This window comes from Mya arenaria, chromosome 6 (assembly GCF_026914265.1).
Source record: "Mya arenaria isolate MELC-2E11 chromosome 6, ASM2691426v1".
Taxonomy (NCBI): Eukaryota; Metazoa; Mollusca; class Bivalvia; order Myida; family Myidae; genus Mya; species Mya arenaria.
The window spans coordinates 3,938,306-3,962,299 of record NC_069127.1 but is presented as its reverse complement, the minus strand read 5'-3'; the positions used below and the strand labels follow the sequence as shown (position 1 = coordinate 3,962,299).

At 36.7% G+C, this 23,994-nt stretch overlaps 1 protein-coding gene across 6 annotated transcripts in view; it reads left to right on the top strand.

Annotated features, from left to right (window-relative positions):
- Positions 1 to 23,994, top strand: part of LOC128238879 (glutamate [NMDA] receptor subunit 1-like) — a 40,334-nt gene that overhangs the window by 1,975 nt on the left and 14,365 nt on the right. For 5 of the 6 annotated variants that reach the window (XM_052955179.1, XM_052955182.1, XM_052955181.1 and 2 more), the window contains exons 2-11: positions 8,408 to 8,892; positions 9,210 to 9,386; positions 9,726 to 9,826; positions 9,964 to 10,079; positions 18,244 to 18,430; positions 18,719 to 18,962; positions 19,220 to 19,337; positions 19,941 to 20,065; positions 21,359 to 21,532; positions 22,826 to 22,938. In XM_052955179.1, the coding sequence (XP_052811139.1) occupies positions 8,497 to 8,892; positions 9,210 to 9,386; positions 9,726 to 9,826; positions 9,964 to 10,079; positions 18,244 to 18,430; positions 18,719 to 18,962; positions 19,220 to 19,337; positions 19,941 to 20,065; positions 21,359 to 21,532; positions 22,826 to 22,938 (1,751 nt within the window). In that variant the 5' untranslated portion in view covers positions 8,408 to 8,496. Of the gene's footprint in view, positions 1 to 2,740; positions 3,032 to 8,407; positions 8,893 to 9,209; positions 9,387 to 9,725; positions 9,827 to 9,963; positions 10,080 to 18,243; positions 18,431 to 18,718; positions 18,963 to 19,219; positions 19,338 to 19,940; positions 20,066 to 21,358; positions 21,533 to 22,825; positions 22,939 to 23,994 lie in introns of those variants that run through there. The other variant, XM_052955180.1, reaches the window with a different exon arrangement.

Genomic DNA, 23,994 nt, shown 5'->3' with positions numbered 1-23,994 from the left:
TCTCAAGCCTTAAAGTGTTGAGACTTTAATGAGCCAATTTTAAATACAAGATTTAATTTCTGGTTCACAGGAGCATCCCGTTTTGAACCAGAACGCCATTGGGGTTCAATGCACATCGTATTATAGTCATCAGTGACAGCATGGTTCCAAATACTGACCGCACAATAAGAATCTGTCACAGCGGGTTGTCATTACTGATAGGTATCAGACATGGACCAATATCTCACAATGACATGTCCATATCAATATTGAGACGAGTATTGCATGTATGTATTTAAATGGTATGCTTTATGATATTAAATCTTATATTATGCCTTTATTCATTAAGTACACTTTCCTATCATAACCAATGTTCAAATGATGTTGATGATTCGTATTTACATGCCGTGATGGTATTTAAGTGAAATTGTATTACATGTGTATTTGTTTTTCTTTCTTCACGAGATTGTGCAATAAAACATACCAAGTGATTCCACATAACAGTTGAGACACATACAAATCGTTATGATACACATAAGGACGAAGTATTAAATATCGGGGTACACACCCTCGCATAGTCATTTGTATGTAAGGTACGAGCCCTACTCTCCTTTACATCTACACTTTGAAATGAGGTATGTAAAAGTAGTATTTGAGTCTTCTTCATAGCCACCCCCAATTCCTCCGCCTTCCACACGCATCTCAAACCACCAACAACTACGGCACACAAACCACCTCACAGACTCTATTGTATGTAAAGTATGATCCCTACCATCCATTACCTCCACACTTTTAAATGAAGTATCGGAAAGTAGTATTTGAGACTTCTTCGTAGCCACCACCCCCTCCTCTGACTCCCCCACCACTCTCCAACCAACCTCAACCAAGACATACAACCCACTTAAACACAATACAGTTTCAAACCATACTGCGTACTCTTTTGTATGTACTTAGAAATATGAATGGGGTTCCCGGGTTTTAATCACTCCCTGCCCCACCCCAACTACTCCGACTCCCCCACCCCTCTCCAACCACCAAGAAATACAGCATACGACCCACTAAAACACAATGCAGTTTTAAAGCCATGGCGTACGAACCTCCTCGCATACTCTTCTTTTGTATGAAATTATGTAAATGAGCGGGGGTCCCGGGTTTTAGTCACCACGACCCCAATCCCCACCCCTCCTCCGACTTCTCCTCCCCTCTCCAACCTCCAACAATTATGGCATACAACATTCGAACACAATTAAGTATAAAATCTGGGCGTATAAAAGAAAACAATATATACCTATGAAAATGAAAGGGGATTTCGGTATTTACCAGGATTTCGGGATTTCGGTAATTCCACCCCCACTGGGCAGTAGTCATTCTAAAATGCCGTCCAGGCTTTTTTTTTTTTAACGATGGTTAGTCCAGGCTAACCATCATAAAAAAAAACCTGGACAGCATTTTAGAATGACTATACTGGGCAGTTGCCTAATTCCGGATCAATTTTGAAGTTTTCTTAAAATATTGTCATAATTACTGAACATAAGTGCATGAAATTTTAATAGAGAAATGTTGGGTACTATATCAACCAAAATGGAAAAAGAATAAAAGAAAAAACAATTAATTATAATATAATATTCAGTACGAAATAAGGGCATAAACGACGTCCAAAAACCTGCATTCAGTGCCTAAATATTCGGATTTTTTCAAGGAACAAAGTAAACATTATTATGTCAATACAAATATTTAAATGCTACTTAAATGAACATCATGTATTAAATGTTTAATCTGTATATAAATTTCATACTTCTCTGAAGTATTTGTATGTGTATTTTCGGCGTATCCGAACTACTAATTTGTCCGAATTTGCATAACTTTGAAAGTACGAATCTGCTTCATTTTCATATCAAATGCTGCACAACACAAAACAATGACATCGTCAATTTATTTAAATTTATGTAATTGGCATTGTATTTCGTGATTGACGATAAGTCATAAACATCGTATAGTAGGTCTAGTGTTTAAAGATTACCCTGTCGAACCTCAATATAAAAGCTTGCGCAGTGTGACGTCATCCCCCACGTGACTTAATATTGACATTTAGGAAACCGGAAGTTTAGAGATAATTATTTTGGGGTTATACTCGAATAGCTGCAGTTTTGTGTTGTTTCTGTTGCTATGGAGGTCAGTTGCGTAGACTGTGATCATTTCTATACTGATCACGGTCGCCAAAACGCTTTTTAAACGATTTCCGAATATTTAGGCAAATCCAGAATTAGGCAACTGCCCAGTAATGGGCGATAAGGAAACTTTTTGATTATTTAGCTATTATTATGTTCCCCTTATTGAAGAGTTCCCAAAACAAAATTGGTCAAAGACCCTGAAGCGACTGTTTGTATGTAACTTTCCTACTTTTATATCTGGACATGCATTGCTTAAATATATCAGGTGTGTGTGCGCGTGTGTGTGGGGGGAACAAGCAAAAGGGAGGTGGTACTTATTCACACTAAGTAAAGTCTTGACTGTGTTGTTGGCTACTACATCTTAGGTTGGGTTTATACTGTTTCCCAGAATCCTGAGTGACATCACAACACAAGCTTAAGCAATCGAGAAACACCAAACTCTGCCAGTTTTCCTGTGAAAGGCTAGAACATGGGGGAGTTGTGTCAGGGCCTGTGTTTCTGGTGCTCTAGTATCTAGCTGCTCCATGTTGCAAGGTGCTGCACTTGCCATGCAAGAAACAAGATTCCTTATATATTTATAGTTGAATATACAATCATGTATGCTAACAAGAAAGAGCTATTTTCTGACATGAATAACAAACAAACAACATAACAAACAGCTGGTGACCTTGAAATAAAAGCATAGAGTTTTAAATTGGTACAATATTGAAACAATTATTTACAAAAGCTGTTTCAGAAAAATATAAATGCAAAAAATTACAAAAAGTAAGATGGATTAGAGCAATGTATATAGTGATAACATCAACTAGATTTCCAGTTTGTACAGGCAATCCACATGCACACGGTTCCTCTAGTTGACATACACGTATCACTGTAAAATGGTAAGTTCAAATTCTTTCAGGAGTATAAATTGTTGAAATCATATTCATTTATAGCAGCAACATTGTAAGTAGCATTATGTACATGGAAATTACAGCATGGTACAGTGTCAGATGTGTAGTTGGTAAAAATGTTAAAATTAATTCAGCTTGCTAAAAGAGGTCTTTAGAAATTATTACTACGAGGAGTTCCTAAATTTATCATGTAATTTAAATACTGCTAGATTTTGCTGATATTATCAGAAACAGTAGCATACAAAGGCATGGTTGCTACTAGTGATGAAACGATTATCGAGTACAATCGATTAATTGTCACTGACAATGCTATGTCAGCGACAATCGATAGTGGTTGTCTAAAATCGATGTTGCTAATGTTACTTCCGGTTACCTCGTATTTTTTGTTTTATGGTAAAATGCAATTGTTTCTTTCTGGTTAGTTATATTTGAGTTCATTTAAACAAGAGAGGTCACTCTTTTATACAAATGCGGTGAATGTAAATATTTTACTTAAAAACTTACAAACTCTCCCAAAATGAAACCTCAATAATTCAATAGTCTCCATGGTGAAGTGGGTCCGGTTTTACCTGCAAATACCGGGGATCCCCGCTCGATACATTCTGTTTTTGAAACCTTTTGGGTATCGTTTGTTATTCATAAATATACTTTTTGTAACAGTTTTATGAAATTAAGTATTTTAATGAAATCGTGAATATTATTAATTATAGTTATTGAATGATAAGCTAGTTACCAAATAATGAATATGCTTTTACATGGGTACAATTTAAGGTAACTTACTTGATGTGGTGTACATATCATTTTGCAATTGATGTGCCATTCTTAAGTATGTGTTTTGTTGTTTTTCTTGTTTCTGGTCACGGGCCTCAAAATCCTAGGTAGGTAGGGATTTTTTTTTTATTTATTTTTTATAAACCTTTAGATCGGAATGTTGAATGAAATGTCTGCAAGCATTAGCACAGTACTATAAGCTCCCTTGAGTAGGATCAAATGACTTAAGACTTGTTTGTTGTAAAAATATCCAATTTTATTTATTTAATAAACAACAATATAAATCATGTAGTTCAAAATACTATGATGTACATGTAGAACCTATAAATATCCTGTACTGGCCACCGAAATATGTTAGATGTTCGTAGCGATCTGTTACGAAAACTGGCGATATATTTCAATGTTATTGAAGTTGTACCTTAAGTGTTGAGTTAAAAAGGATGCGTGTATTATTTGTTATGTTATCCAATGCATCCTTGTCAAAATCCAATCTGCGATGACATTTTTCTTGCTTTTACTTTCAGTTACATATTCACCTTAGATTTCTTCCGGAAATAAACAAAAACATTCAGCGTTCCTATTGCCAATATCCTTTTATTGTTCCTTTATAAAAATGGCAGAGCAATCAACATGTTATGTAATAGAACTTAACTGCATATAGACCATAGATTTACGTCAAATAGTTCTCCTTTCACTTTCATTAAAATTGACAGGAAGTAAACGTAAAAGCACCAGTTTCCTGCGCTTTTTGGACCATGTGCATGCCCAGGAGAGCTAGACGAAAATTGGTGTTTTTTTATGCATTTACAAACTTCCTAGATTTATCTTTAATTTTTAGCTAATAGGTGAAATTGAATTAAATAACATATAGAACATTTTTGTTCATAGTAGCTAAAACTGCCGAAGGTATCCATTTATATAATGGCAGAGTTATTCACGACATTGAGTTTGACTGCTGTTAATTGACAGGGTTGTTCACTTGTCACTTCGGGCGTTAAATGCTATTGACATGTGTTTACTTTAAAGACACTTTAATTGAATAAACAAACATTCAGCACATGGTTTGCGGCCCTATTGATCTTGAGTTTCAGGACTAATGACTCTTGCACTGAAATTCTCTCGGGTCAAGGGTGACACTTATTTGCAAACTTTGGGTCATTGACGATATCTCACGAGAGGTAGGGTCCATTGAAAGCCCTGATTAAATATCCTTGTCGGGTAGCATGGTTTATCTACCGTTCTCCCGGGACTCCGGTCTACAAAAGTTGATTTTGGTGCACAAAAAAAAGTATGGTCGGGGGGTAAAAAGTATGGTCGGTTGGGTGACCAGAAACAAGAACTTTTTTTTTGGCCTAAAGGTATTAAAGACAGAAAAAGGTTTTGGATATTTACTTACTGTTGCAAAAAGCATGACTATAGTATCAAACATACTGATTCTAGGTTAAACCATTTAAATGATCATGATGATGCTATATTAAGAATGTATTCCTTACTGATCAATATTATGTACTTTCGATTAATTTTGGATAGTAAATCGAAATACTTGGTCCGATTCAATTTGATTATCGATAGCAAATGGAGATCGATTTTCAAACACTAGTTGCTACTATGATTGGTTCAATCCCTACCTACAGGTAACCATTCAAACCTCTGCCCCTCTGCCAGGCCACCTTCCTGGCAATATCAGTATCTACCACTGTGTAATTGAAAATGCCGAACCGTAACACCTTTCACAGATTTCAATGATGATATAAATTTGAAACAATCATGAATAGATGTTAGCCCTTATTATTTAATTTGATAATTATTATTCATATTCAAAATGCCCGCTGAAATCTTTTCTGGTATTTGAATGCCACATCAGGTCCAGTGCATATAGGCCATCCCACTGAAAGCAAATCTCCTTTTCTGTGGAGACAAAGATATTAAGTCAGAACCTTATTATTCTCAATTTCTTCTTATTTTTTAAAGTTATTTAAAAATATTATTTGCACATTGAGCATTTACAAAAAAGACCTCAGCCTCCAAGAGTGGATCAGCCATCTAAATTCCATGTAGTTTGAGAGCACCTTCCCTATTTACTTTAGGCTGTTCCTTCTGCTCTGCGCTTCTTTCTAACAGGTCCTAAGACCTAGGCAAACCAACCTCTTATATTTAGCTAGTCAGTTTTCTTGGAGCACTCATAAACCTTTTATAGGCTTATTTTAGCCTTTGGCATTTTTGGTATGCTCAGTGGTGGTTGTGATTTACAATGAAAGCCACTACCTACATCTCTGCTGGCCTTATGATACCATGATAGTTTGATTATTTTTCCCTGTAAGACCTCATGTTTCCAACACCCATTGGGCACTCAAACATCTTGGAAGTGGTACCACACTAATGGTGAGCTTCTTGTTCCACCCCTGGAGATGTCTGAACTGTATCAACAACCTTAGATTCTTTACCCCTAGACATATAACTTAGTTGACAGGGTCACATGGTCAGCCCAGTCTTTTAACAACTGACCTTAATTCTGGGTTGCTTAATGGAAACTAGCTGGAGCCTTGGCGATTCTCAGGCACCAAACCACTCTAGTAGATACCTCTTTAGGATTGATATTACATTCCTATTCCCAGGTGAATGCCTTAATAGTGGGAGTAATCTAACTCCCCCTACAATCTCAGACCTACCAAACAGAAAAAAGGAAATATTTTCCCATACCCTCATCAAGGATTTATTAATGGAGAAGTCAATTATGCCCATTCTCATTATGCCATATAACTCTTGATGCCTCTTCTCATTAATTTCTCAGAATGTTCCTGAACGATCATTCATACTAGGGGCTCTTTTTCTCACCTAGGACTGGCAGGTACATCTCCTCATCTGATCTGCTTGACATATCAGCCAGCAAACTCCTGCTTTACGGGATCATTAACAAGTAAATTGCAATTGAAATGTTGAATAAATTCTTAGCAAACTATTTATCAAGCAGCACCTACAAGCAAAACTGACTGGCACTGGACCTGCATCAGCGTGAAAATATTGCCACCGTGCTTGCCCAGACAATAAAATAAACTACAACATTTAAAATCTAATATTGATTTCCGCTCAAATATTGCGTAAGATGTACCCTCCAACCATAGTCAGTTGCCTGGTCAAGTCATGGCCGTTCCCTACCCATGCACTGCAGTCTGTTGATGTGAGCATTTAACTAAAATCCCATTTCTGACACCATTGTTTTTCTACTGTTACATCAGGACAAACATTGCATTAATAAAAGGTTGGGCTTAAGAATCATGAGGGAGGGGGGGTATCTATTCACTAGTGGCTTTGTTGTTGGCTTCTACACGCTATGGCAGGTTACCGAGAATCCCTGTGGTGAGGCTACAATCCAAGCTTCTAGCGATGGAGAATAACTGCAGTTTTAAGTTGGTTATTCAGAGGTTCAGACATGATCATGAGGTATTAATCAGTATATAGAGACATTCAGGATAACTCTAAAGATAGTTTAGTGTTTGACTCTAAATGTTGTCCCAGGATCTGGAGGACAGCAAATTTCAAGGAAGGACTCTAGAGCGGTCATGCTAAATGTCCTAAGAATTATTGAGAAATTTGATGAGCTACTAAGAACTACTCAGGGATACTTAAAAAGCACTATCAAATTTAATCGTGTATTAACTATAACAATTCGGAAAGGAAGTTTATTCTCAAGTTATTTATGTAGTGATAGAAAAACCGTCCATGAGAATCTTTGATGAACTTTGTTGTATCAGGTTGTTCGATAAAGTCATATTCAAATTGATATACTTGAAAACTTTAAAAAATTGAAACTTGAACAATCAATTTCATTTAAAGCATCTATTAAGGGTTGTAAATGTGGCACAAATTTGCAAAACATTTAATTTACTTGTGTCTGTATAATTTGAAACTCATAATTGTGAAAGTGTGAGCATTGATTTAAATATGATTTTATCAGGTTATTTGCTTTTCCTTGCATATATTAGCCTGTGATTGACATCAGCAACATGTGAAGCATCAAACAGCTCTATTATAGATACAAACAAAAGCACTGTGCACAAAATATCACTCAAAAATATTATGCAAATGTTTGGACATTAAGTTCATTTACCGTATTAACAACAGGTTGTTGTTTTGATGACATCTGATAATGAAAGAAATATATGAAAATATGTCAGATTTGTTCTATTTAAAAAAGTAAAAAAAGTGACCAACATTATACATTTCATTAACATCATAAATAATTTTATTAAATTTAACAAGCCAGTTAAAGCCCATATTTACACATAGAACGAGGATAAATTGACTTGATTTCTGCTGGTGGCGTCCCTTCAGGATCCTTGGGAAATACAGTGTTGACCCCTGCAGTTATTTAATTTTGCATTGCTAAACAATTGAATCAGCAGCCAGGCCAAGGTCGAGGGTTTAGTAATGGAAAAATATACGAAAAGTATTACTATCTATTTTACTTGTAGTTTCCTACAAGACAGAATACCTCAGTTTACATCCAAAACATCAATTTAAATTAAACTATTGTGAAAGTACAAATATGTTTGGTTGGTCCACATAAAATAAATATCCCTTTTTTAATTTCAGAAAATGTGGAGTTGACAAACTGTATTGATGCCTGAGTGAACCAGCCACTGTCTTATATCAGAAATTGAAGGAATTATATAATTTTAAAGATGGAAACAACTATATTGGCAAGAATGTGTTGGAAAATACTCATCCTTTTATCTCTAACGACCGCCTTAAAAGCAGAAAACATTCACATTGGAGCTGTAGTGAGCAGCCCTGAAAATGTGGATGTGCTCAGAAACTATGTATACAAAGCAAACTCCCGGTTGGATGTCAAGTCAGTAGGACTCACATTCAATGCCACCGCTCAACTTATGGATGCCAACCCTATACGCTCAGCCTTGTCTGTGTGTGATGATATCATATCAAAGCGTGTCCATGTGATAATTGTGAGCCATCCGCCAGGAAGCGACCAGTCTCCCATCTCTGTGTCCTATACCTGCGGATACTACGGCATTCCACTCATTGGAATCTATGCAAGGGACAGTGCATTCACTGATAAGGTACATTAATATTTATCTTGCAGCTTAAAGTGATGAAACACTTGTGTGCTGCATAGACGTGCTATCAGTTTATGTACCACATATTATATACGATATTATATTGTTTAGGTATAGAATTGCAATTTGGTAGAAGTTTTAATCCTCAATTTCTGTCGTTAAATAATACTTTGTTAAATATGTAACTTAGATTTTGCTGTAGTCATATTCATGGTATATCACTAAATATCTATTGCTATTAGCTAAAGTCAGAGGGCTTGCTGTTTTTATTACGAAAATACCCTAAATTGACATTAAACCCCAAAATGGATTATTTTCAGAATGTACACCCGACGTTTATGCGGACAGTTCCACCCTACTTCCAGCAGGCGTCGGTATGGATTGATCTCCTGCAGCACTTTGGCTGGCGTCAGGTCATCTTTATACACGGAATGGATGAGGAGGGACGTGCAATTCTAAGTCGCTTTCAAGCTCTTGCTGAACAGGAGGAAATCAAGGTATGCTGGAGGAATGCTATGCCATACATGTTTTGGTTAGACTTAACATGAATATATTGAGTTTATCAAGGGCTTAGATTTAATATTGCTTGAAAACAGTTACTACACTTTTTGTGTCTTTTTCATGTTCTTTACATTGCTTTTCAATTACTTAAACCAATTTAAGTAAAATTATATCAGAAGTAATTATTGTCATCATGTCATATTTCGGTAAATGTGTACATTTTTTTCTTGAATATTGTATGAACATCATATTTCATTTAATAACCATTTGGAAGATATTGCACATGCTAAATTATCGTATTGCGCAAACATTGTCATGGTATATATGTATTGCAGATAGAGAAGACGATCAAGTTTTCTGTGGGGATCTCCAACTTCTCGGAGCTGCTAGAGGACCTTCACAGTGCACAGTCGAGGATCATTCTCTTCTCAGCGGGGTAGGCTGCTTACATTGTAAATATTGATAATTTGATTATATAATTAGATAACAAGTATTGGATTTGTCTTGACAAAACCTTCATTTTGTAAGAGACTGTTTATTGTGTACTCTATAACTTCTCCTCTATTGTTTCAGGAGGGAGGATGCCCAGGTGCTGTTCCAGAATGCTGCGGAGATGAAGCTGACAACTGGCTCTGACTTTGTGTGGATTGTCTCTGAGGAGGCCATGAGGGCAGATAACGTCCCCATTGGTGAGCACAAGAACTCTCTTTGATTGATCTTTATTTAAGGAGTATAATGTGAGTGCTTTCATTCGCTTGTATAATTCATTGGCCTATAAACTGAATAAATGAGATGAGGAAAGCACTACAATTCAAAGAAGTGTGAAGTTATTTGTTATTGGCATAAAAGCACAGCAGCGTTTGACACTCACGGTGTCTCGGGATCCTGAGGACACTAAATGTCATTGAGGGATTCCAGAACTTTACAGTCAGGTGTTCTGACGGGACGCAATAAGTTTTGTCATGAAGTTAGAAAGAAGCCCAAAATACATAATGCACCAAAAATAATTGAAATTCCTAATAATTATATTATTTGTAGATTATTAAGCACAGGAAGTGCACACGTTTGGTTTTGCTAGTCATCTTCCGCTTTCAAATTTTCATAGACGAAATTGATATGCATCCTATTCACATATAATTAATGTTATGTATTTTTATGAAAACTGATCTTATGAAAACTGATCTTCTAAACTAGATTTTAACCTCACAAGAATGCAAAAAATAATAAAATTGCAAAATATGATATTCTTTGCAGATTATTTAGAGTGTGAACTAATAATATGCACACCATAAGTGTTGATATTCATCTTCCAGTCATCTGCATTCTATTATTTATTTATTTTTTCTTCATATTTTGGATGAAAACTGATGCAAACACTAGATTTTAACCTCACAAGAATGCAAAAAAAAATATGAAATTGCCAATACATGCAAATGATTAACCCTCTTTTATGCACATGATTTATACTCATAGCATTTTATCCATATAATTAGGAGAGGTTTTTGAGAGGTTTGTGACTTTGTTAATGCTTTAAAGCTGCACTCTCACAGATTGAATTTTTTTATTTTTTGTCTTGGAAGGAGCCAATTTTCACAAAAATCCATGGAAACTAGTTATATAAGACTGCTGACAAAAAATCAGATCGCAGATTTTTATATTTTAAGTTAAAGAAATGATGTTTTATGCATTTTTTCCTAAACCGTAACCCATAAAACATCAATTTTCGAACGAAAATATGAAAACCTACGACCTGATTTTTTGTCAGCAACCTTAATATCATTTTTTTGCAGATATCTACGCAAAAATTGCACTTTTCAAGACAAAAAATAAAAAAGTTGTAAAAATGGTAAATCTGTGAGACTGCAGCTTTAAACCGATTTAGAGTCTCAACTCACCCTTACCAAAACAAACACCGTTTATGCCGACGAGACTAGTTTATTTGTGGCAACAACAGATACAAGGAGGTGGCAACAACAAAAATCCAAACACAAGAGTGTACTACAACTATTTTTAACTTCTTTGCGTGTATATAAAACTATACTATCATTTTTACGTGTTTTCATACATAACGTTATAACGTTATAACATGTACATAAGTATACATATATCACCCCCAAACTGAGCATGTCACAATCCTATCGAAAAACATATGTTTCTGAATAAGTAACCTATGTAAAAAGATAAGATCGAATATTATTCTCTGGGATACTGGCCGTCCAGGAAAAACCTCGCGTATCTTTTTTAAATGTGCGAGGAAACCTGTATTCGTAACAATGCTAGAAACACGTTTAATGTTTCTCAGACTAACCCTCCAAATATGAGACAACGAATATATCTCAACATGCTCCATTATACAAATTCAAAAATATTATTTAATTGTACATACAATCTCATTGCGGTTATATTGTGAAATAATATAATTTTCACCAAATAACATGTTCATCACGAAAATATAATTCAAGTTTGATGTTGCCCGAACAGCAGTCTCGGTAGAAATGACCAAAGCCCACTTTACCCGCCTAACTACGTCATTTCCCGCGCTTTATAGCGCCACCTACAAAACTGACCAAACCAGTTTTTAACAGGCTATTTTGAGACAATTGTTCTCCGCTATACGGTGTAACGCTGAGAACTATATGTCTCATCTCACCCTTACCAAAACAAACACCGTTTATGCTGACGAGACTAGTTTATAGATCTATTAGCAAATTTAGAAGAGTTTTTTATATTTTCGTGATTCTTCATAACATATTATTACCATTTCATAACTTTAATGATTTTGTTATCGATAATTTCTTGTCTAATGAATCCTTTATATAACCGTCCTTTGCCTGGTCAGTTTTCCATCTACCGTGCCTCTTTATACATCTATCAGATATACCATCCGCATTTGCTGCGGATGTAGCACCGCTAGCTCGTAAAGTATGCGTACCCAGCTTGAGATTTGGTGCTACCAATGATAATTTTGAAACAATACATTCCTTGGCCCTAGTGTAACTGTTAACTCTTTTTGTTTTTAGTTATTAATCGAAAAGAGGCCTTTGATTTTAAGACGGGTTTGAATAAAAATTCATCTGAAGTTTCATCAAGTCCTGCCAAATTCATATAACGTTGTAACATGATATATGGACAAGCAATTGTGCTACCTTTAGCTATCAAAACCTCCCTTCCCTCCCTATAAATGTCAGTTTTACTTAATCTTATCTTGAGCACTATATGATCAGTTTGAAAATTCATGTCCGAACAACGGAGGTTGCTCATTTCGTTATAACGCAAAAATCCAGCATAGCACAGTAATATCATAGCTAAATCTCTTACATTTGTTAGGGACATGTCTTTCTCCATTAAAGTACACAAATCTATGAGCATTGTGGAATCTACAACATCTTTCTTGTTCTTAGGTTTAGAACGTAGTCTTTTTGCGGCATCACATAAATGTTTCACAAAACTGCTATCCGTAGGATCTGCCAATCCGTGTATAGAATGAATCCATTTAATGGCATAAATTGCCGAAGAAATGACACTGTAAGATTTTCCATTATCAATCATATGAGATATGTATATTGCCACGGACATAGCATTCGCTGGTCGGCATGATAAATGCATTGAATCACAAAACTTTTCAAAACTTTTGAAACAACCACTATACTTCTCCGTTGTAGACGGCGCCCTCGATTGTAAAACATAGCTTGCCATCTTTCCAGCGATATCATCCGATTTGCTAATGTCTATGCCGACCTCGTTTATCTGTTGCTGAATTGTTGCTTTCAGACCAGGACCTGTCAAAATAATCAATGTATGAACATCTATCTTATACAAACTTTGTCTTAAGAGCAATCATATGAAAAGGTAACGGATTCTTACTGAAAACCCTGTTATTACCCTTTCCGTTGCCAATCACTCCATGTTTTGGTAAAACCTTGTATTCTCGTACATAACTTTTAAATATGCCTTCTTTTTGTAAAAGACAAGGCCAAAATGGTGCCAACACCCAAAGCGGCACCACCAGCGTACATTCCGCATTCTCCTTTTCAATCTTTGAAATACACTTTAAGGCCAATCTTGGTGGAGGCACAAGCCAATTGTTAGATCCTTTCCAAGATTGACTGAAGGCATCAATACCTTCCGTTCCAGGAACCCACCATCTTGAATTGAATCGCTTACATTGTTTATTGTAGGAAGAAGCAAATCTATCTACTTCGTATTTTCCACAAAGATTGTCAAAATAACAGAACCACGTTTTTGATAAAAACCAGTCGTCACAGTCTCCACATCTGCTTAAAAAATCTGCTTGACAATTATCATTCCTTGGAATCCATTCTGGTTCTATCGAAACATAATTTTTCTCACAAAAATGAAAAATATCAGATGCGATTAAATGTAAATCCTCTTTTTTGCTACCATTTTGCAAAATAGACTGTACGTTCTTATTATCTGAATAAACTTTTACAGTTTTATCCCTTATTATGTCCACTTGACTTACCATTACCCGTCTGACAGCCTCAATTTCTCTCCATGTAGAACTTTTTTGCCGTTCTGACTCTGACCACGTACCGACCACAACTGAATCATTCAAAGCCAAAGCTTTTGAAAAATCAAACCTTTCAGATTCTTGTTTACTTAGTCCGCTCTCTTCCGGGAGTGATCTACCCTTCGTTCTAGTTTTATGACCGTGTATCTTAATCTCTTTTTGAAAAAATATATTACCCTTTTCCTGGAGTGAACATTTTTTCTCTACAAGGGACAACTCGGCGTTACCAACTGCGAAATGCCCTACTTCTAGACATGACACACTGCTCGCTTCCGGGAGCAACTTACTGCCCACTTCCGGGGGCGACTGACTGCCCACTTCCGGGGGCAACTTACTGCCCACTTCCGGGGGCGACTTACTGCCCACTTCCGGGGGCGACTTACTTCTTACTTCCGGGGGCGACTTACTGCCTACTTCCGGAAACGACATATTGACTACTTCCGGGGGCGACATTTTGCCCATTTCCGGGGGCGACTTACGGCCCACTTCCGGGGACGACTTTCTACCCACTTCCAGGGGTGACTTACCTCCAACTTCTGTAGTTTGATTACAAGTATATGTCTTATGACACTTCTGTTTGGTAACCCCGACCAACTTACTGCCAACTTCCGGGGGAGCAGATATTCCCTCACCACCCAATGACATAATATTGCTCGCGCCCAATGAAAAACTACTAGATGCAGTCTGCGTTCTAAGACTAACTTCTGTTTCTAAAATACCATTTACATGGGAATGTCCGCCTACTTCCAGACGCAATAGGCCCACTTCCGGGAATCCTTTATTACCAAAACCCGTTCTCACTATATAACCGCCGTATCCATCAGCACTAGCATCACAAAATACTGCAAACTGAGATACAGTTACAGACGTCAAGCTTCGTCCAGAATCATTAAGGATACGCACGTTATCCTTCCAAAATATAAGCTCTTCAATGGCTTTTTGTGACACCAATACTGGCGAATTCCAGCTTGCCCTGGTGACTAAACAATTGTACATGAACCTGGTAATCATACGAACTTTCTTGCCAACAACAAATTGCAAAGAAATTATTTGACCAATGACTGAAGCCAATAACCTGGCTTGTATCACACTACATTTATCTTTTAAGACAATGTCTAATACCTTATGTAAAATATGTTCTAGTTTTTCAATCCTATGCGTCTGTATAAAAAATCTGTTTATATCAAAATTGATAAAATATCCGAGCCACTCTGCCTTAAGACTAGGCAGCCAATTACATTTTTCGTTTGCCAACAAGAAACCCTAATCAATCAGAGATTGCTCAACATAATGGCTCGATTCTAGAGCTTCTGAGAATGTTTCCTTTCCGCCGATGCCGTCATCTAGAAACATAAAGACCTTGTGTCCTTTTGACCTCAGAAAATTTACTACGACCCGTAAGACCTTAGTGAATATGTGACCAGCAACAGATACACCAAATGGCAAGGAACCATATGCAAAATATTCCGTTTTACCATTAATTTCCCAGGCGAACCCCAAAAACGACCTATGTGGTTCGAATATATCAATGTGATGGTAGGCACTTTTGAGGTCGTACGTGTACACATGTTCCAGGTTTGAAAAGCTCTTATGCTACATTTATGACCTCGAACTTGACTCTAAACAAATGTAAATGAGGGTTTATATGTCTACAGTCTAGCACTAACCTGGGTTTTCCTGACTTCCCATACGCTACTGTCAGTGGGTTTACGACCATAGGTTTTTCGTTCGTCTTAAAAACCACCCCCTTGTCTAACAAACATTGTATTTCTTTGCTTACAAAATCTTTGCAGACTTATTGTTTTTTAATTCCGCCTCTTTAGGTAGGGTTTTGAATGGCAATTTGTAGCCTTGCTCTATGACATTTATTATGTAAGAATTATCAGAAACCTCTCGCCATTTCGAAACATGTGTTTTAAGCCTACCATCAGGTGATTCCGCGGAGTGAGTGTCAATCTTTTGAGAACTTACTTCTCTGACTTCTCGTGCCTTCTTAAGCTGTGAGTAGTCCACCGTTACCTCGAGCGGTGTTATATCGACAGCTTCTTCGAGCTGTTGTGTATCTGCAGCTTCCTCGAACTGCTGCATTTCTACACTACTAAAACAACAATAACCAATACTCATCTTATTGTTAGAACTGCTAGGACACTCTAGCCTCCAATGACCGGCCTTCCCACAGTTGAAGCACAACCCAAGCTTCGTTGATGTTGCTGAAGGTATGCTCGCAGGTTGAGCCCTTTGAACTGCTCTTCCGGCACCTCATTGAAAGGTATGAAAATGCCCATGTGTCTTACGGCCCCTCTCGGTCTTAAACTTCCGGGATGCGCGAGATTCGGCCTTCATGATCCTCTTTTCGTCCTCCGAATCCTCTGCCAACGGATTAGACTCGTACTCATGAACTACGCGCCAACCAAGCTCGCTCGAATCAGCTAGCATCACCAATTTTTGACGGTGCGATAGCATCTCCATGGCTAAAGAAAATAAATATGAGTGTACTTTCTTTATCTGTTCCAAAGATAATGCGCCTATTAGATTATACGATAATAAAACTATAATCCTTATTAAACACGTGCCCTGTAATTTCTGTTTCAATTATAAATAAACACTTCAATAATATTACTAAATGTACGTTTAATGTCTTACTTTGTATTTGTATTCTACACAATCCTAAACCTCTCACTGCCATGTACTTATTACTATAACATGTCAAGCTGTTTAGCTCATGATTTCCACGAGTATTTTGAGCATGTTATTAGATCGTTTAACTGTAAACCTAAAATTCAAGATATCGGTAAAGAGATATAATACCTTCTTTGATGAAAGTTTTTGACTCTATCTGATCCTCTGTGTTAACTGCATTTTCTAGCGTCCTTAATACCTTTCCATTAATCTTATATTGCTCCTTGTTCGATTTGCGTTTGAACTTTGGAGTTTCCGTAGAAATGATCCTACTGATTTTCGACAATTCTTGTGAATGAGAAGTGGTACTTAGCTTAAACATGTTCCCTATCTGCTCTAGCATATCGTTCTTATGCTGTGTCAGCCTGGCTTCTATCAAGTCATTTACATCAGAGCCGTCCATTGTAAGTAAAATACTTTCTACGAAAACAAAACAACGACTTCAAGTTTGATGTTGCCCGAACAGCAGTCTCGGTAGAAATGACCAAAGCCCACTTTACCCGCCTATCTACGTCATTTCCCGCGCTTTATAGCGCCACCTACAAAACTGACCAAACCAGTTTTTAGCTCTACTGGCCAAAGGCCAGAAGAGCTTATGCGATGGTAATGTGTACGTAGTATGTGCATCCGTGCGTCCGTGCGGTCGTGCGTTCGTGCGTCTGTAAACAATTGCTTGTGAACACAATACAGTCTTCATTTTTGATTGTATCTCGATGAAACTTGTACAGTATCTAGATATCCATTAGAGCTCGGTTCCTTTCGAAAACCAGCAAGATCCGCCCATGAACGCCTAGATTATGGGCCATGAAAGTTTTAAAGAAATGCTTTCTATTTTTAGCCAGGTCTGCATGAGCGAATTCTATTTTTAGCCAAGTTTACATGTACATGTAAATTCAAGTCTAGAGTTAAGGGAGACAATTTGCAAGACTAGGATTTTGAGAGACAATTTGCTTTTTGCTTCTGCAGTTGATTATGTGAATTACTCTGCCTTGTTCTTGTTGAAAGCCCAAAGGCCATTTTTTAGCTTTTAGTTCTGTAGTTTGCGCATTCATCTTAACAAAATTGGTTGTGAATGTTTAAGTTATGCACCTGGTGTCATTACTGGCCACACCCAGGGTTCACAGGTTTGGTAAACATAAATCTGGAAAGGTTTGAAAATCTTTTTGTGTGTTCGTGCATCCATCTCAGCACAACTGATTGTGAATGTTTGTTCAAATTGATCAATGTTGTCCTAGGATGCCCTTGACTTTGACCAACTTTTTTTAACTTTTAAAACTACAGAAATTTTTACTATGAGTACAGTTTTGAAAGCATTTTTTTTTGTCGGATGACTTTTACTTTGCACATATTAAAATAGTTCATGCAGCTAATCTGCTTACAATACTTTCTGGGCTCAGATGTTGAACGTGCTACGTTTTCAGGTAACCCAAACACAAAACATAAACTATATGTCGGTTGCCTTTTACCCATACATACATGCTCTGGATTGATATGACCACATGCCAGTAGAGCATAGGTCCTTTTGGGCCTCTTGTTAACAGGCTATTTTGAGACAATTGTTCTCCGCTATACGGTGTAACGCTGAGAACTATATTACTTAAAACACATATGACACATATTTAACCTGCATTATGTGTAATCAGGTGCAGTTGGTCTTGAGTTGATTAATGGCTCCAATGAGTCAGCTAATCTGGAGGACAGTGTGAGGCTGGTTGTGGACACGGCGGTGGACCTGTTCTCTGTGGGAAACCTCACCACCATCACCAACACACCAGACTCCTGCTCCACCCCCATGACAGACAAGTGGCAGGATGGCATGCTCTTCCTCAAGTGAGTGACATAATGTATACACAGTTTACACAGTTGTGAAACAGCAAACTTGGTAATACTACTATATAAGTATATATTCAGTTTGGAGATCAAACCTTTTGCTTTTAAATCAGTTGCGTTACGAAACTGACCTGGTATAACTCATATATCGAGTGAGCTGGGCAACACACCACATCACATTCACTGTCCTATAGGCTAGAATGTTCTATACCATTGTGCTGACATGTACAAAAGAACACCTTTAAAAATAGTTCCCACCATATTACCCTGTGAGCTCTTGTCATGCAGGCAGATGAAGCGTATGACAGTGGAGGGTCAGACAGGACGACTCCAGTTCACAGAGGAGGGGGACCGCCTCAACCCCATCTACTACATCAAGAATAAGCAGCCCGGGGTCATCGAGAAGGTGGGCTTCCATGGGCGGCGGGGCGCAGAGGGACAGAACCTTAACTTTGCTAAGGACCAGCCCATTGTTTGGCCCAGTGGCTCTACTGATAAGCCAGATGGCTTGAAAATCTCAACCCATCTAGAGGTAAAAGACATTGCATGTACTTCTCACAAATGACTATATAGGTTATTTATTCTAGTGGCTTTACTCTAGCATCAGATAAGACTAATGAACTACTTAAAATGAATAATTTCTTGTTGAGCAATGTGGTTAAATCTTATGTATGTAATGTATGCGTCACTGTGTATTGGTTACACTTTGGTCATTAAACAAAGGCTGCATGACTTGTCAGACTTGAGATGCAGACTTTGTTCAAGAGGCTGTTCTATTGTATGTTATAGGTGGTGACTATAGAGGCGAAACCGTTTGTGTACAAGTGGCCAATCTACACTGCCAGTGACGAGCTCAAGTGTGCTCAGGAGAAGGGAGTTAACTGTACATTTAGCAATGAAACAACAGGTTACATACCACTCTTACTTTACCTTAACACCAGTCCTTTTAGTACTATGAAGTTATGAAAAAAATGAGCAATCATGTGATTGATTGTTTTTCTTTTAACTGTATCCACAAGGTTTTGAAATTCACAATTTTTTAAGTTCATGTTTCATACTTCAAACTGATGGATGATAAATGGTTTAAAAAAAAATTAAGCATCTTTAAATTAGTCAAATCCAAAATATCTGGGATAAAACAACTCACAGAATTGAGTATTTAAGAAAAGGAGTTGTAGGAAGTACTGCATCATGTCCATTTTTGGAAGCAACCTCCTGTCCTTATGGAGACCAGCATGTGTACCCTTCTGCATTTTTAGAATTGAATGCTTTAAATTTTCAAATAGATTATTCAATTTGTTCACAGCCAGATACAATGAGCCCTTTTCACCTTTAGCACCCTGTCTGTTTTCTACAACATCTTGCCCTTTTTGAAAGACTGTTTTAATACTAGCATTATGACAAACTACAGTACCAGTTCATGGATTCAAGTTTTTCTCTCCTCAAAATTTAATTTGGAATCATTTTGCAGTAAATATAATCAGTCAATTCAACTTCTGTTAAAAAACAGGTGAGGTGAGCCATCATTGTTGCTTTGGGTACTGTATCGACATGCTGAACATGTTGTCCGAGAAGGTCAAGTTCACCTTCAAGCTACATCTGAGTGCTGACAACGCCTTCGGATCGTTCAAGCGAGTAAGTTCTGTAGGCTTTACTGAAATAATCTATTGATAAATTGTATAAACAAATTTTAGAGACATGAAATGGAATCTTTAACTGGGCCATAAATGTTATAAAAACCAAAATGAAAAAATCAGTAAGTTTTCTTTGTTGTTCAATACCAAGGGCCCATTTCAATAAATTCTTGGTTGATCAGAGTTTTCAATTGAAAATGATTTTAAAAGTGTCACATGTTTGTTACTTTGCTTTATACACGAATATTTGTGAGAAGATCTTTGGCAGTATTAATGATATACATGAAGTTGAGGGGAGAAAATGCCATTTGCCATGTTTAAACATATTTAAGGTTATTGAGGTTATGACAAGTATAATGATTAAAACAGGCACACATTCTCAACAAATCTTACACAATTTAATTAAATGGGAGGACATGACTGTGCATAAAGAGGTGTATTTATTTTAGTGTATGATGTTATCTGATGGCATGTGTCTATTTAGTCAGCATTTTTAACATTTTTTAAATGTCTTTTTGTTATTTATTTTACATTATGAATGGTTAAATTTGAAAGCACCTGGATAAATTTACCAAGCCTTTATATTTCTTATATTTTCAAAGAATGCATACCGTACACACAGGCCTTCAGAAAGTTGAGTCATAATGGGTTTGGTTAAAATATTTGTGGTGTTTGAAAAAGGGGAGTGATAGTTTGGCTAAGATAAAACTCCCAAGCTATTAAGAGCTTTTAAAGCTGACTATATGCATGAGAATATCAGATTGTTATTTGTGGGGATATTTTATTAGGATTTCCAAATTTGTCATTTATTGGGATCCTGGCTATAACTTAATATATCGGTACATGTACATGTACTATTGAATCATATTAACAAACGATTCATTTATTGGGATCCCATATAAAAGTACATCTGTCCTTAGTGTTTATATGGTATCTTTAAGTGTGTGTTTCATTCAAACTGTATCATGAGAATATACTGGTATACTTGGTCTCATGAAGATATGATTATAAGTCAGTATGTTTACTGAATCACAATGATATTCATGATTTTAAATTAATAACTGTATGATTTGTATTTATAACAAAATAAATTGTATAACAGAATGGTGTTTTAATGTTTAATTTCTTAAAATGTTCGGCTTGTTATAAAGTTTAATTACGTTAAACACATTTTAGCACTCAGATCCTTGGTTCCGCTATGTGTGAAATGTACAATTAGTTAAGCATTTCATAATTTAAGGGAACACTATCAATAGATGAAAACTGGATATATTTCTCATCCTGCCCATTCCAGGTGGGTAACAGCACACGGAAGGAGTGGACAGGAATGGTGGGGGAGCTCGTGCGGGAGGAGGGCGTGACTTCTGACCTCGTTGTCGCCCCCCTCACCATCAACCCAGAGAGGGCTGCCGTCATTGACTTCTCTAAGCCGTTTAAGTACCAGGGACTCACCATCCTTGTGAAAAAAGTATATTTTGGGTGGTATTATTTATGTTAATGATATATAAATATATATTAGGTTATTAGGGCTCAGCAAACAAATGCAGGTACCCTATAGTAAACACTCTGTCTGGTGCAACTGTGCATCTGTCCCTCCATATTGTTTTGTTTTGTATTTTTGTAAAAGCTTTCAAACTGTCAAAAGATACCAATTCAAACTTTCATTAGTAATAATACGCTGTTCCAATGGTTTCTGATCATTTACTTGCGAACACTTGGGCCTAGGGACTTCAAACTTGGCAGGCAGGATGGTCATGACTAGCAGATGAAGCTGAAATAGTTTGAGGTCAGTGGGTCAAAAGTCAGGGTCTGGTGACCTTGATCTTAAAATCTGTTTTTGATCAATAACTAGAATGCTGAGGCCCAGGGACTTCAAATTTGGTAGGTAGGTTGAATATAACCAGTAGGTGAACCGACAGTTCAACCCTATTGATTTTGTCAGTGGGTCAAAGCTCAAAGTCACGTAGACCTTGAACTGAAAACCTGTTTCCAATTATTAACTGATGTCCACTGAGGCCCAGGTACCTCAAACTTGGCAGATTTCCCATGACCATGAGCCCTTTTTATTTAGAGGTCAATGGGTTAAAGACCAAGGCTATTGTGTGCTTGAGCTGAAATTTGTTTCAGATCAATATCTGAAGAATTCTTTGGCCCAGGTTAAGGTAAATAAGTGATGAACACTTGCGCCTAGGAACATTCATGCTTGATAGGCAGTTTGAATGCATCTAGAGCATGACCTCTTTTGAAAATGGATATACTAGGATTTCAATATGGGAAACATGATTAAGTCATCTTCATTTAAAGTTATTCAGTGCTTGTAATTTTGTTTCTTCATTCTCTGTAACTTAAAGGTGTAATATTTTGCATTCTATTTTTATTCTAGGTAATCATTTAACACTGTAATCATGACATATCTTTGTTAAGTGTTCACATACATAATATCTTGTTAAATAATGCCCAATATTCTCATTTTAAAGCTCAACAGACATGAATTAACATTCACCTTATCTTGCGGTGACTTATCATCTTCATGCTCATTCTTTGCTGTTTAAAAATGTATGTGATCAATATTTCCAAACTGCATGGAGAGGTCATGAAAATATGTTAGATACCGGTACTACAGTAAAAGCTATCTGTTTATATAGGCACAAATACATCTAGTCTTAAGGGGGCACTTGTCACATTCCTATGACATCGCTGGTTTATTATATATTAATAAGATTGACCATGACCTCTGACTGTTCCCTGTTTTGACCCACAGGAGCAGAAAGACTCGAGCCTGGCGTCCTTTCTGCAGCCATTCACTAACACACTGTGGATCCTAGTGGCGCTGTCTGTACATGTGGTGGCCCTCGTTCTCTACCTCCTAGACAGGTACACATCTCACATATTGGCTACCATTACATTAGAGAGAATTTTTAAATGAAAAGTGCGCCACTTCTATACATATTGGTAAGGAATAGATAAAGAAAGAATAAAGAATAGCCCTAGTCTATCCTAGTTGTCCAACAAAATAATATTTGTTGAAATAAGCTCGGAAGCTCTATATGTATCTATATCTTAAATGAAATGCATTATTTTTTAACATTTCTGGAAATGAACAAAAAACTATTAGTGTAAATATAAGTAATAAATTGCGTGATTTGTGTCACTAATTGGGATATGAACGCAGTTGGGCTGGTTAAAGTACGAGTGGAATCCTCGGCCCAACTATGTTCATATCCTGTTAATGACATCAATCACAAAATCCATTCCTTAATTAATTCTTTGGTTATATGAAAATAATGCCAGGGCTTTTTCTATAGTACCCACGGGTCCAACTATCGGACCCGTTCCCAAAGCAAAATATAAGATATTTTTCCCAATCTTCAGAAAAAAATCCCAATCCCCAAAAAAAATTATTATTTTTTTTTTTTTTTAGAAATTCTTTTTACCTGTACTGGTTCATTTTTAACATCCTAATAAATTAAGAAATCATTGATTTTCATCACATTCAGAGATATGAAATATTATCTGTCATGATTTATTGCAATAGATATTTACACCCCAAGGATTGATATTTCAGCCATTGTGGGTCCTTTATAAGGAAAATAAACTAATATTAAATCATTTCCTAATTCACAGGAGACTGGACAGCTTTTTCTTTTCACTGTAAAATTTCCCAATTTCCGCATTTTCACGACGCAAAATTTCCCAAAATGTCTAGGGTCTTTTTCCCAAAATGGGCAGAAAAAGCCCTGAATGCATGGGCTCTCACAGTAATGCACACGGATGTGTACGTATTTACAATGAATTTCTTTTGTTCATCGTTTAAGTTCATACTGGTCACAGCTGATAATAAAAAAAAAAAAAAAAAAAAATAGAGTAAAGTTGATATTGGTCATTACTTTTTCAAATCAAAAACAAGAACAATTTACTTTCTTATGATGG